The sequence below is a fragment of the Acyrthosiphon pisum genome, chromosome X (assembly GCF_005508785.2).
Source record: "Acyrthosiphon pisum isolate AL4f chromosome X, pea_aphid_22Mar2018_4r6ur, whole genome shotgun sequence".
In the NCBI taxonomy this organism is placed as follows: domain Eukaryota; kingdom Metazoa; phylum Arthropoda; class Insecta; order Hemiptera; family Aphididae; genus Acyrthosiphon; species Acyrthosiphon pisum.
The window spans coordinates 47,442,279-47,458,138 of NC_042493.1; the positions used below are offsets into that span (position 1 = coordinate 47,442,279).

General features: G+C 26.0%; 1 protein-coding gene across 1 annotated transcript in view; it reads right to left on the bottom strand.

Moving 5' to 3' along the window:
- Positions 1-15,297, bottom strand: part of LOC100164692 (angiotensin-converting enzyme-like) — a 26,349-nt gene extending 11,052 nt beyond the window's left edge. The window contains exons 1-12 of the mRNA XM_029486763.1: positions 15,146-15,297; positions 13,908-14,045; positions 9,932-10,090; positions 9,177-9,279; positions 8,953-9,096; positions 8,338-8,529; positions 7,891-8,005; positions 5,225-5,377; positions 1,929-2,053; positions 1,753-1,851; positions 1,603-1,679; positions 394-554 (exon numbers count right to left, since the gene is read on the bottom strand). Of these exons, the coding sequence (XP_029342623.1) occupies positions 394-554; positions 1,603-1,679; positions 1,753-1,851; positions 1,929-2,053; positions 5,225-5,377; positions 7,891-8,005; positions 8,338-8,529; positions 8,953-9,096; positions 9,177-9,279; positions 9,932-10,090; positions 13,908-14,045; positions 15,146-15,238 (1,559 nt within the window). The 5' untranslated portion in view covers positions 15,239-15,297. The remainder of the gene's footprint in view (positions 1-393; positions 555-1,602; positions 1,680-1,752; positions 1,852-1,928; positions 2,054-5,224; positions 5,378-7,890; positions 8,006-8,337; positions 8,530-8,952; positions 9,097-9,176; positions 9,280-9,931; positions 10,091-13,907; positions 14,046-15,145) is intronic.
- Positions 15,298-15,860: the final 563 nt, after the last annotated feature.

The following is a 15,860-nucleotide window of genomic DNA, read 5'->3' on the forward strand; positions in this document are numbered from 1 at the left end:
GCGTGCGAATTCGTGTGAATTACATGCTAAATATTTGTATAGTTTGTTTATAGATTTTCTTTTTTTTGGGGGGGGGGGGCTGGCGCAACGTACGTAAAATTGCAATGTGCAGTACATGGGGTATCTATGCTTGAAAAGTGTAAATTGATTTTTGTGGGTATTAGGTAGGTACCTACTTAAGAATGCAGTTTAGAACTTAGAGTGCCTACATAATATAATATGCATAATAGTATACACAATATACATTATACAAACACAATCTAGAGTCTTTTTAACTGGAGGGAAGATAAAATTTGGTGGCTACCGGAATTATAATAAAACGTTAAAATGTTTAAATGTTAAAATGTTGAGCATTTTACAACCTTACATGTAGGGCGTAGGCATCATACATACTTTATATAAGGAGTATCAGCGATTACATGATACTTAGAACTTGGATCGAAATCGTTTTCATCTCTGGCAATCGGTGGAATGATTCCTTGATACAATAATTTTAAATCCCACCATCGAGCATTTAAGTTGTGTACGCCTTTGGAAAAAACGCTCCATCGCCACTGAAATTTTATATTTAAATCTCAAAAATAGACAAATATTGGTAAGATAGGTACTTAAAAATGAGTATCGAGATATTAGACATAGCTAGGTAAGTAAATACCTTTTTGTATTTGGAGTTTCACAATAATATAGATAGTCGATACTTTAAATTTCACTAACTAAATACTAAATGATCTATAAATTACAAAAATAAACAATGAATAATTTAACAATCTCAGTGATGATTATTTTTAAAATATATTTTTATTAGTACTTATACAAGTGTCCTTAAAGTAATTTTATTTAAATAGTTGAAATCACATTTTTTTTTTAATGAGATAAATTACAGTTAAGAGTAGGTAGTTAAAATTGTATAAATAATAATCAAATTAATTCATAATCTTTATATTTTGAAAGTATTATAACTTATAAGTAATACCATAAAAAATGTCTTATTATTTTAATCAGTAAATTGAACATTTTAATGAGTATTTACAAGAAAATAAAGAAAAATAAATATTAATAGCAGTTGTAAATTATTACATTTTTTCTTATAGTATTCTCCAAAAGTGTAGAGTAGATAATAATTTACACGACGCTTAGATTAGATATTATTCTCAGTCCCACATTTTTATCACAGATTAACAGCTATAGCAGTTGTCAAGACAAAGAGATAGTTATAATATTATACCATATTATGCATATACCCAATATTGACAATTTGACGTTTACCTGCGAGTGCGTAAGTGCTCAGAGTATAATAATTATGTGGCACATTTGCACTAGCACAGTTGCACACATTCACGCCCGTTTACTTACCACATAAAGACCTTATAGACATGACATTGTGACGAAAATGTGATGATAGGTAGTTATTAGAAAATTAGAAACATAATGAGTTATCTAGACGTCTTAGACAACACTCCTTAGAAAACGACCAACCGTAGAGCCAGCTAGCTTAATCGTTTTTTTATTTTGTTTGGATAAACATTTTTAGTTTATAGTACCTACCTACATAATTATATAGGATCTATCTAGAATTATTATATTTTATTCAGTGCTACTTACCAAATCAACTGAGTAGGCAAAAGGTAGATAAGCAATTTTGTCTAAAGCCATTTCCATTAAGAAGTCTATTTGACCTTCTGCAAAAAAAAAAAGTAAAAACAACTTAATGCATCAAATATTTTGTTTTTAAGTTTTAAATTGCAATCATACCATAATCGTCAGTTATGTTATTCAATAGTCCAATCCTATGTAAATGTCGTGGTGTGGAAATGGAAAGAATAACGGCATCACTCAACGCTTCATGAAAACCTAAATATATTGATATGTTTGTAATCCTTATAATTTTAAATAAATATAATAATACAATATTTTTAGTAGGTACATACCGGGATTCGCTCCTTCTTTAAACAGCAATGGCTGATCTGTATAATGGAGATAATATTGAATATGAGCCATTTCGTGATGTGTCGAAAATAGATCATCCATTGAAACTTCAGTGCATTGTTTAATTCTAAAAAAAAAAATTGATTCATAATTTAACAATTTTTAAAATTGTATTCGGGAGCTTGTTTATTTTATTTAATAATTATTATATATTATATATGGTAAAATTCTTCTAATCCTGTAAGTATATTGTAGTGATCCCCGCATACGTATTGTTTGAATGGCAATGATGACTCAGAATTGTAATAAGTTGTAGACAATTGGTAAATTTCATTGAATTTATTATAAAGTTCAAGTAATTTAATTTAAACAATGAATTTATTCAAAGTCACGGGATATTCGGATCAATGAATTATTCTAAGTGTTTGGAATTATATGATTTTAATCGTTTATTTTCTTATTTTTAGTGTTCGGACTTATTTAGATAATTATTTGTTCATCTTTTATCTTATCTAGATAAATAGTTACAAGGTATCTAAACGTTCATCTTAGATAATTTTTTTACTAATCTAAATAAATTCATCTAGATACATTTTTTATTGATAAAAATCGCGAAATTGTACTAAATTTTTAAATATTTATACAGATTCTCAAATAAAGTTCATGGTTTATAAATAATGCAGTTATTTTTATTTAAATCATTATTATTATTATGTTCTTAGTGACTAACTAAAATATACCCAAATTTAAAACCATTTAAAAAATAGTTATACCTTTTTTTCATCTAGATAAAATAGTATTTATCTTTATCTTTATCTAGATAAATATGAGTTAAGTTATCTTTTATATCTATCTAGATACATTTGAGTTGCATTATCTTTATCTTTATCTAGATAAAAAAAAAATACTTATATAATCCGAACACTGCAATTATTTTCTAAGTCCAAAATATTGTTGATCGAAATTATTCTAAGTCCGAAATATTAATTTAAAAACTCGACCGACGTGGAGATGCTCACGTTTGCTCTCTAAAATCACGTCTGAATATGGGCTGTTCTGTGATCTCCTATATAAACCTACGTTCTACTCAGTGGCGTAGCCAGGGGGGGTTTTGGGTGTTTAATTGAAATGGCGAAATTGAATACAAAGTTTGAATTTGCATATTTGTGTATTTTTTAACTTAAATGTACATACAATTGTCGGGAAAAATTATATTTGGATAACATTGAAAAATATCTTAAAAATATTATATTTGGTTATGTAGAATAGGCGATAATTTTGAGATTTGGGGAGGCCGAAGCCTTTTATAATACCATACTATTTTAAAATTGAATAAGCTTAAAAAAATTAAGTTAATGTTTGGGAGTGGCGAAGGGCTGTTAAAGTTGTTGGGGGAGCTTGGCCACAGTTGGCCACAGTTGGCCCTATATGTTCGCATATGTAAGATTTCATAAGTCTCTTTGTGACAAAACTGTGTTTAAACTATAATTGACATCTAGATTGTAGATTGTACGAAGAAATGAACATCAGTAGATATAGGTACGTGTTCGTTTATCAAGGTGTTCACATATCACGTTATTCGTTATTACTTAATTATTAAGCTAGTACCTATTGTATGCCAGTATTTTTTAAAAATAAAGTTGTTATTTATTTATTTATCAGTTTATATACCTACTTATTTTTTAGTTTTTATTACTAAAATTGCAATAGGTTTTATGATTTTTAAAAATAATATAAACATGTTGCTACTTAGTACATATATTTGAGCATATTTTTAGAATTTCGACTGCATATTTCGATAATTTTTAGTGCAACAAGTCAAGTCCTGTACCATAAATTTATTTATATACGAAAACTGTAAAAACTTGGTTTTAATCTATACTTAAAACACCATCCCCCCCCCATTTCATAATCATGGCTACGCGCCTACGCCGCTGGTTCTACTTCTCTTGTCCCTTGCGATAAGAATTATCGTTCCCACGGAATATCATAGTACGTATGTGCATATTATCAAAGGAAATGCTCTCTGCACTGGCTTGTATACAACACACGCGTGCTGCAGCTGCATTATTGATTAATGTACTGTGCAATTGTTAAATAATGATATTGTAATAGGTATAAGTGTATTATAATCATTTATCAGTGTCAACGTAGATCATAATTTGTAATGTCGTATTCTTTGTGTGGTTATGCTAACCCCTATTTCTACTCGTATGTTCCCCTCGCATCTTACAACCTATCTGACACTTTCTTAGAAATGAGTATAAGGAGATATTAATGATCTCTCTGTGGTCGATTACTTTTACAACCCGCGACTTAAGCATCCCTTTGTGTATTTGTTCGTATCAGAAGTATTCGAATTGTTATAATTGTTATGTTTTCCCTCCCACGGTCAATGGTTACCTATTTTAAGTAAAGATAATATCTGACAGTATAATTATGTATATAACAAGTATTATACTAAGGTGCCAGGCGCCAATGTCATTTTGTCCACAAAAATACTGTCTGTCTACCACAAGAATAATGATCATGTTCTGTAGAATCAACCAAATATAATATTTATTTTATTTTTTAAACTAATAGAAAGTAATATTTTTCAGGCCGCATTGAACTTCGTCTTTCAGTAATTTAATCTTAAAATTTGTATTGGGTATAACTGTAAAAGTCTTTAAAAATAAGACTTTTTAAAGCTTTTTTCACAAATAATTTTATACCATTATTTGGAATAAAATAAAAAATCCGATTTCGATGTGGCCTGTAAGAATTATTCTTTTTTCAGATAAAAAATTATTTACCAAAATCTGACAATTCTCCAAGGCCTGAGAATGGTTCTTGTCAAGTAATATTTTTCAATATAATTCGTATCAACCCCCTTAAATAGGTATTGGTCAGTAGATTAATGGAAAGTATTGTGACTAAAGTATAAAATATAATTTTCAAATTTTATAGAATTGCGGAGAATTTTAAAAACCGGTCCCAGGCTTCTTATAATAATAACTGTATATAAAATGAGATAGTACCTAAACTATAACTATATAAGTTAGATATTTCAGTAAACGTACCTAGTAACTTTTAATAACATTTAAAAGTACCTATCACCTATGTAGTCAGTTTTCATTAATAAGTCATAATTTACCTATCTTGAACTCTTAAATATATTTTTAAATATCTACCATAATAAGTAATAATAATAATTTATGTTTTTTAAAAATTATGAATTGAGAAATAATCTCTAAATCAAAATATATATAGAACTACCTGAGTTATGATAATTTTATATGTATATAATAATATTTACCTGTAATCATATTTATCACAAAAATCCCAAGCCGATGCTTTGCACGACACTGGCCTGTTTGTTGGCTTTTCCAAAATTGAATTATGCCAAAACTCCACTGGCATCGCTTTTAATCCAAGTGATGTGAAAAATTCTTCAGACATTTGGAACATCCTAATATCATTTAGGTTTATTATACATTTATAACTTGTCCATTGTTTTCAAATAAAAATATAAAATGTTAACATTTTTGTTATTATTATATGTGTGAAATGTACCCCGAGCCCACCCACAGCGGTTATAGAGCGATTCAGCGATTGTCCAGGGATAGTTTTCAATATTGCAATGCAATAAGTAAGTATAAGTAGGTATTTTCAATACACAAAATTTGAATAACTAAACTTGGAACTTCGATAATCCAACAATATCTGGATCATTTATTCTGTCTGATTGTTGAAGAATACATCATTCAACATATACATAAAGATGAAATCATTGATAATATAATTGTTAGGATCTTCCCGTAATCAATTAAAAAACTACCATTTTATTAATAATTTATTTAATGAATGTTAATAGATTTCTTTTTTCTATTTTATGTGTAAAATTGCCAATAAAAGTATGTAAAACATTGTTTGATTAGTGATTAGGTACCTACCTGAAATTATAATTATGCTAACAAATAGTTTTAAAAATAGTAAATTATTTTTCAACAAATATGAAAACTAAGGCTAGGATTTATATGTAATACAATATGTGTTAAATATGCAAAAAAAATATTTTAAATTCTATTCCTATCAAACTTTAAATAGTTTTTATAGAAAAAAATTAATCATAATAAAATATATTAATACAATTAAATATAATGACATCAGTTATTCAGTTAAAAAAAAATGCTTGAACATATTTTTCATATAATTGTCATAATTTAGCACCTTGACTTTGAATTTAAGGCATGCTTCGAAATTGTTTGTTTAAAATTCACAAAGTATAAAAATTTGCATCAACACAGTTGATGTTAGACTGGTTCTTTGCCAAACACACCAATTGATCTAATGAAGTGATAAGAATTCTAAAAATAGATTTGAATTTTTCGTCAAGTCTACCTGAAATCGACTTTCCTACATTTTTGATTATTTGATTTTTTGATTTTAATTTTTCCAAAAATTAAAACACGATAAATTTTAAATACTCTTTTTTAATATGACATTTTTAGAAATTTGGGGGAATAATATCAAAAAAGTAGAAAAGTCGATTTCAAGTAGACTTGACGACAAATTCAAATCTGTTTTCAGAATTCTTATCGCTTCAATAGATCAATAATTGGAATGTTTGGCAAAAAACACGACTAAAATACTATGTCACGCGTGTGTTAGACAAAAACATAAAATCACAGTATCCCCTAACTCATGAACAACCATCGTCGATATAACCGATCAAGTCAGTTTATAATTTATAAATAATATATATTTAGGTATGACAAATAAAATAATAATTATTACAAGTACCTAACATTTATTTTATTTTAAATAGGACGGAAACCTTTTTGAATCTAAATATTATTTCCGATTGATAATAACTATTTATCGATAATTATTTATTTTCTAACTATATTATTCCTATTCGCCTTAAGACACATCTGTCATTAAACAATATTAAAAACATAATTGAACCATAGGTACATTTTTTTTTATTTTTAATCATAGAACTATATTAATGAGTATTTGCGTATCGCTTAAAGGATTATAATCTGATTTTCCTTATCGTGTCGATGTATGTACTTAATTAAATGTCCAAAATAACAGTAGGTATACTATTGATTTATACCTACTCACATATTATCCAAGTTAAAACTTTATGTACATAGGATTTACATTCACCGCGTTTTAGAGGGTTTACTTTGAGTTTGATTAGAGTCAAATGTTAAATGGATTTTTCAAATTGGCATCTACTCCAATTTTATTAAAAGGCGAACAAAATAGTTACACCAAAATACGTTAAGTAGGTACCTACTAGAAAGTAAACATTTAATGTAATTATTCGCTTATTAGTTGATGTTAAAAAAATATAATGAATATATGATAGCTACAAATAAATTGCCTAGGTACTCAGTAAGTCTTGGCTGTATAATTAGGTATATAATTATGTACCCATACGCGAATATTAACGAGTAGGTAATTATATATGGTTTCATATAGATAAATATGATATATGTATTAGGTTATTCTATATTGATGAACCTAACCTAATATATTATATTAAATATAGTATTGCATACCTAATTAATAGAAAATATATTAAGCATATTGACTAAAATTCGACATTTTTCTGCTATTTAATGTAAATTGTAAACGTTAATGTAATACTATTATTACAAAAAACTTGTAAGTAAAGAAAATAGATTTATTTTTCGTCAACCTAACCTTTCTACTTAATTAACTTAACATTTAGATCCTAATTTAATCAATTTGTATTTCTTAAGTGTCTAATGGGTTAAATTATTTTGATTGACATCCAAAATAAAACGGAACATATTCAGTAAAATATACCATAAAGTCAAAAATTAAATAGACGACCAATGGACCTGTTAATCATAATTCGATAGGTACGTCAAAAATAAATAATGTATCTAGGTCATACCGCTATTGTTATTTGTTTAGATGTATTAATTCGAATGTACATATTACTTTAAAGGCGTGTATCCTTGACGTAACATTTCACCGGAAACATCAATACGTCTTTTCTTCGGAAATGGAATCACTAAGTCTATTATGTTTTTCCAGTTCTGTGCCCACATGTTACCTTATCAAAAAAATAGAATTTTATAAAATACATTTAAAATTATAATATTATAAATATTTGTAAGTAAATATATTAAAAAAAAATAACAACAGATTTTTCAACACTAGGTAAACCTAGTTCAACCTTACATGGTACATACCGTTCATTGTACATAATTGATAATATTACACAATGTATTCACATTTGAATATAATAATTATTTGCTTTCTATTTGTAAAGCATTTTATAAAACGATTGAATATAAATATATAATATTAAATTATTGTTTTCAATATTTTACCTACCTATTGTGCCTATTGTGCCTTGTGTATAGATGACAGTATGTCACTTACCTAGTAAATGCGCTGGAATTGGTCCATCGACTCGAACCCTGCGTGTACCATAGTGAGAAACTAATTTTCGCCGAACGTAAGAGTGGAGATGTTTATAAATCGGCTCTATGGCTGTCCATAAATTTTCAAGTTTTGCTTTAAAATTTGCATCTTCATACATGGCGATTTGTTGTTGACCCGCATCCTCAAACCCTACAGAGTTATATAAATAAAAAAATGTGACCTTTCATCGCACTTGCAAGTAGGCCGATGTTTAGCTGGATGGTTTCATGTATATTAAATACATTATAATATTATGTTAATACTGCGAAATTTGAAATGATCCTGGTTATTTTACTTTCGTTTGAAAACGTTTTCAGTTTTAAATTAAAAATATGTAGGTAATTAACTTAAATACATGCGAAATATTCTAAAAAAAATCAGGAAAAAAAACACACTATTATTATATAAGATTATCAAGTCTTTTGATCGGGTTTGAATCTAAAATATCAATAATGTATTGTTGTACACAATTTACCAGTCACTTTTAATCACAATATTATTTAATGTACATTATTAAATATAGTATAACTAATTGTTCTTCATTGTTTTCAATTCTTAAAAATATTACAATACCTATTGCCATTGCAGCTTCGTTAACCAATTCCATATATTTGATGTATTTGGGTCGAATTTCATGTCCAATATTATCTCTCCATGAACGCCATGTATACAATAGCTCTTCAAAATCTCTTGAGTTAGCCATTACTCTTACTAAATCTTTTTGTATTTTTTTTCAAAATTATCATATTACTATGCAGATGACTGTTTATTATATATAAATAATGAATTATTGATACCTGGTTCAAGACTTAGTTCACAATACGATGTCAATCTATAATTGAATGGACATATTTTCGCTTTAGCATAAATATCTTTCATTTCATTTAAAATCGAATGCATCTACAAAACGAGAAAAGATTAATGTATCTACCTATTTCATATAGGTACCCAGACAATAATATTTTAATTTGTTTTATTTTGACAAAACCATATTTCTTTTATCAAAATCAAATTTTGTATATCTTCTCAAAATATAATAAATAGAAAAGAAAACTATATGTAGCTTTTATTTTTTATATTATTAATTCAAATAAAGTAATTAGTTTTGTAAAATCCGTTATTTTTATGTTTTTAAAACTTAAATAATGTTTTTATAATTATGATATAAAAAAAATAAAAACGTTACGACACATAAAATATTGTCTTCTATACATATCGTATACGTTTGGTTTCTCAACTGCAACTATACCTATAACCTGAGTGGTTTTCTTTCACGCGAGACCACTTTCGTAAATAATATATAGCTGCCTTAGAACTTAAGTTATAAAAATATCTGAATTGATACCTTTTAAATTACTTTTAAGAATAATAATTTTTTAAATAGGGAGCTATTTGTCTTAATTATGAATTACGAACATATTTTGATTGTTTTAATTTTTCTTTTTAGAGCTTATTTTGAGCTAAGCAATATACAACTTCGTGTACAGTAGTAGATTTAGAATTTTATTTTTTTTTAGTGAATATAATTTTATATAAATACAAATATATTTACCTGATTTAGTTTTGAATCGGGTACATTCGATTGGCCTTTCAGTGCCAAAATTTTGAGTTGCCTTTGTATAATAGGATCAGATATACGGGTCCACATGAAATCAGAAGCTTTCCTCCAAGATACTCTATTGAACTTTGAGTTCAATTTTTGTTCATCTATCTTTATAGTAAAAGTGCAAAAGTAATAAATATTAAGGAATTATTATTACAATGTAAATATGGAAATAACCACCTAATAATAACTACATATTATTTATTAAAGGAAAAAAACAACTATTCTGTAGTTGTCAGGTGCCTACTTAATAATTATATATAGTACCTATGATTTAATTATTTAGATTATACAATCTAAACTTATTACGTATTGTTATATTTTCCGTTTTTATTTATTATAATTTCATCATACTATAAACACATAATATATTATAATATATTTGATACGATAAATTTTTATTACACTATAGGTATGTTTAAATAAATATTTTACTACACAGTGATGGGTTAAGTTCTGATTTTGTTCAATAGTCCTGAGTATAATATGTAGGTACTTGTCCACGAGTTATCTCAGCGGTTCAGTAATATTTTAACAGATTTTAATTATAAATAAAAATAAAATACCTTTATAACCTTAATAAAATTACTATTAAATGAAAATATAATGTAGACAGGCAGACAGCATTAATATTATGGTCCAGATACCTACTTAATTAATTGAAATTATATGAACATTTGTAAGAATAATACCTATAATTATTATGATGATTTTATAATTTCATTTGGAAAATAAAAAAATCACATCTGAATAATTCTGAACTATAAAAAATGCAAATAGATAAAATTCGTAATAATATGGAAATTAAATTACTTTCAGGGTCATGCTCAAGGGGGATGGATATGTATTTACATTAAATAATAAATTATAATTATTGTATTTCTCAATTTTAGATCAAGCAATTTGCTACTTTTATAACACCCCAGTATTTTTGAAATATTGACTCTTTTCGAACTTTTTATGGGCATATTTCAAATTTTATTAATTTCTTTTTAAAATTAATGTCAATAAAATATTTTATGCAAGGTCAAAATACTTGAAAATGTGATACAACGTTTCTCACAATTCGTTGTTAGTGGAGATTCAAAAAAAAAAAGTTGGATGTAAATCCTCAATATTTTTTTATGGGCGTCTGAAGTTAAAATGTTGACAAATTTCATTAAATCAGGAAAATTGGGAAATTAATTTGAGTTAGGAATTCATTAATTTTTTCTATCTATATCTAAGCTTTGAAATGGTAATACAAGATTCCTCTTCAGTTTTCCTACACTTAACGTAAAAAATAACTTTATTGAGAAGCCAAATAATGTTTTACGAGCGTTTAAAGTTAGATATCGAATATTCACCCGTAAATTAAGAAATTCTCATACAACGATTTTCTTATTTTTTTGTCATTAAAAAACTTATAACAGTATAATATGCTTGAAAATTACACAAAATGTCTATTACATAATTTCCTATACCTACTTGATAATATTTTAAATTTTAAATTTTTTCAAATTTCAATGAAAAGTTGTGTTCGTTGGGTCAAAATGCTTGACAATTTAATACAAGGCTCCTGATATATTGTTACATAAGCAATTGAATAATATTAAAAATGAATAAGCACATTTTTTTTTATAAGCATTTAAAGTTCGAATTTTGACAACATTTGTCAAATTTAAAATTTAATAATTATTTTGTAGTTAAAAATGTATCAAATGTTCAACTTTTATAGCTAAGGTTTGAAAATTTAAAAAAAGGTTCCATGTAAGTAATTATTTCTGTAACCACAAAAATTTAAAAAATCATTGAATTCAAATTTAACCCAAGCCATTGAAATGTACCCACCATTTGTAACCTACAACTGTACAGCAGAGCGACACCAACTTATCCGCTTTTTATATTTTGAAGTAATTCAATTAAACATTTTGCTTCGAAATACGGAATTAAAAATACGTATTGATTAAGTCATTTGATTAAGTTAAAAAATAACAAATTATTACGTTTTAACGACTAAAAATGTTGTAAAAATATATTTTCAAAAACGTTATAGTTATTTAATAGTTAATATATTGAGTGGCCTACGTGGATCACTATAATTTTCTGAAAATAAAAATAAATTAAACGTTTTGTATATGCAATAATGCGTTTTTTCCACAGTTCTATAAAGGAATTTCAAACAATAATAATATTTTAAATACCCAATGTTATTATTCGGATAAACTACAATTTCGAATTTCAAAATAAAAAAGATTGACCTCAATAATTTTAATACGAATTATTGCCTAAAAAAAAATAATCCTACATTGTAATTAGTGCGTTTCAGTTTTAGCACACTCATAAATCATAATACAATCTTTGTGTTATGTTGTAAAATATACCGTCTATTGGCTATATTTTCTCACTGCGATACGAACATTTTATGAACTCTCAATTCTGGCATTCTGGTTATAATAACAATAATAATATTACCTACCTCGAGTATTATATATTTTATATAATTCCAAGTATAGGGACATTATATATTTATTATTATTTTTATACAGTAAATATATTTAAAGCGACATAAAAAAACGTAGAACCTCCTAATTTGCTGGTAATATTGTAATGCTACGAGCTTAATGTCCATTTAAATGGACAGTTATTATTACTGCATTAGTGCCCAAGTCAATTTTTACTTTTGCAGTGTTGTCAACCCGATAACCTATTTTTTTTTTATTATTATTTTTAATATTAAAAAATATACTTATCCCAACATCCATTTAAATGGACATTTTTAAATATATACCATCTAATACAAATGATCAAACACAAGTCTTGACTTTAAAATCAATAATTATTGCTAATTTAAAGTTATATGGACCTTATTAGGGATAAAAAAATGTTCACTGTATTGTAGACGTCAGATCAAGTAAAAAAAAAAATATTTCGAGTGCTAGTGAAATTATTATAATTTATATTGGAAATCGGGCCTCAGATGGGTCTGAAATAGTTTTAAGTTAAAACTTATAAGTATTATTAGAATATAAGTGTAGTTGTGTAGACATGAAAAATAAATCAACTTTATTATTATTATAGATTCTGAGCGAGGTTTAAATTAATATATTTTCGATTAAATTCAAGAACTTATGAAGAATCTCGTATTACATTTTTAAGCCCTAACTACTAAAACTGAACATTTTACAAATTTTTAACTATAAAATAATGTTTATACAAATCCTCTGTCAAATTTTGTTGAAATTTGAACTTCAAATGATTATAAACAAAAATATGGGTATATAATAATTTCTACATCTATTAATGTGCTATTTAAACTTACGAGAGAAACTTTGTATTACATTTTTAAACTTTAGACCAAGTAAAAAAAATACTGAAGACCGTCAAAAATGGCATATTATGTTTATAAATTGCTCAGAGTCAAACTATTTTTAAAATTGTATCAAAAATAGAAAATGCAATTATATACATTAGGCGAACATTTCTAAAATCTATCGATTTACGGTTATTTGTTTTTGAATTACAACAAAAATCAAAATAAATGTTGACAATTGTTTCAAAATATTGCCGTATTTTTTAAAATCTTTACTCAATTATTTTGAAAAGTATTTTTAACTTTTTATTATTCAAAGAACCAAATAGATCCAATTTTGATACCAGAAACCACCCTCAAAGTTGAAGATCGAAGGATGACTACTGCTCTAGAATGTAATGGCAGACAAACAGAGAAAAAAATACTGACACTCCGCTCAGAATCTAAGGTAAGCTAAATATTTATTTTTATTATGTATATGATACTATATTACATATTTCACGCAGCCAGCAGTTACACGCTATACCTGCTTTTATTGCGTGAAGTATATTAATCATTATTCAACTAAATGTTTTATATTCTATCGTTATTAAGAAGTAAAATTTAAAAATATTAAAATTTTTATAGATTCACCATTTGCTTTTTATTGTATTCCGTTATATTTGTTGCATATGTCCACTGTGCCATCGCCACTCTATTGCACAAGGCTACTGCTTCGTTTTCCCATTCACGAAGGAATTGTGTAGCTTCTTCCATGTTTGTATTAAACCCCTAAAATATTGATAAATGTCTTATAATACATAAAAATAAAAAATTTCATATTTAAAATTTAGTAAAAATGTGTATAGCAGCTCTACTAATCAGTCTTATAAGTTTCAACAGGCGTGGACTATGCGAGACTGGGAGAATAAATGTTATACTTAAAAAAAAGTTGTTTCACAGAAGAAAATCGTCTAAGGAATAATTAATAGCTATTTCTTCTTTGAATTCAAAAATGTTAAAAATTGTAAACTAATGACTGTCGTTTATTATATTATTGTACATATAAATTGCTTAAACTGTAATTATTCTGAAAATTCTAGGAAAATGATACATTGAAAGCACACGGTAAAGGTATTAAAAATAACCAATAATGCTACAAAAAATGAATTTTAACCATGAAAATGCTACTAAAAAATATCTTTAAAATGTAAAATGTATGACTTATATGTTTACAAATAATTGAATGTTTTATACCTACGAATGTTTTCAATAAAATTCTATGTTTACACATTTTGTTGAAGATTTATCAATTTTTTTTAAAAGTTTCAGTATTTATTTTATTATTTGAATTAGTGTTCTATATTCGAATAAACTATCATACATTTGTTTGTTGTTATTTTTGATTATTTCATGAAAATTCAAAATATGGAGTTGTTGTGTGTTTTGGATCAAATTCATAAAGATATATTTATCTGGATATAGTATTTGTTCATCCAAGGTAAACATTATAGATAACTCAATATCAATATTTATCTATAGATAAGATAACGATAAATAATACCCAATTAGTATCTAAATAGGTCTCAACACTACTTTAATTTACAAAAAATTATATCACATATTTCAAAATATGAACAAATTATATAATTTAAAATTTAAAATAAAATCCAACTAATAAACCATACTATTATTTTTATTATAATATAATATTAAATAAAATATTCAGTTACTGCTAATTACAAAAACAAAAATTATTAAATATAAAAATATCTGATTCGGCCGGTTGTGTTTGTGTGTTGTTTATATATAAATGATAAATAAAACAATGTGCGTCAAATAATATGTTATGCATATGAAGTAAAAACAAATTAATGATTTAAAATAAGTACCTGTATTTTTGAATAATCTAGTTCCAGAGAATATTTGATTAAGTATACTGCAAATACTAGAACAGTCTTCATTGGAAAATTAGAGGTTTTCATTTTGTCCTATAAATATTGTAGTGAAGTTTATCTTCTAATAATAAATGTATGATAAATAATATATTATGCACTTTATAAAAATGAATAGTTACAAAAATTTAAAAATTGTAGTTAGGTAGTTGTATTTTACAACGTTTTTATAAAAAATAAATATACACTTATAGAAGTTCACAAAATAGTAATTTAATTATGTTCACAAAAATTAATTAAATTACACGGAACAACGTATGTATGTCCTATTTGGATCACAAATGGCAACTGTCAAAGAAGAATTATTTGAACGTATTTCTTTAGGTTTATATTGTAATAACTTGTATTGTGATCATCATCTGTAACGGGCAACAATTACATTACATACCTTCGCCATTTTCGTTCGTTGTTTAATTTGTGTTCATATAGTCTTAAACATTTAAAAAGCTAATTTCGTTTTGTCAGGAAATTAAAATGATTTTTTTCAAATAAATAATTGTTCAACTATACAGTTGATTTTCAATGAATGTTAAGGAAATATTGAAAACATATTTTATTGATTTAAATATGTATTAGGCTGTAACAATAAGACATTGATTAATAAGTTAAATTTTAGTCAATTTACGTTAATAAATACCCTTACTGTATAGAT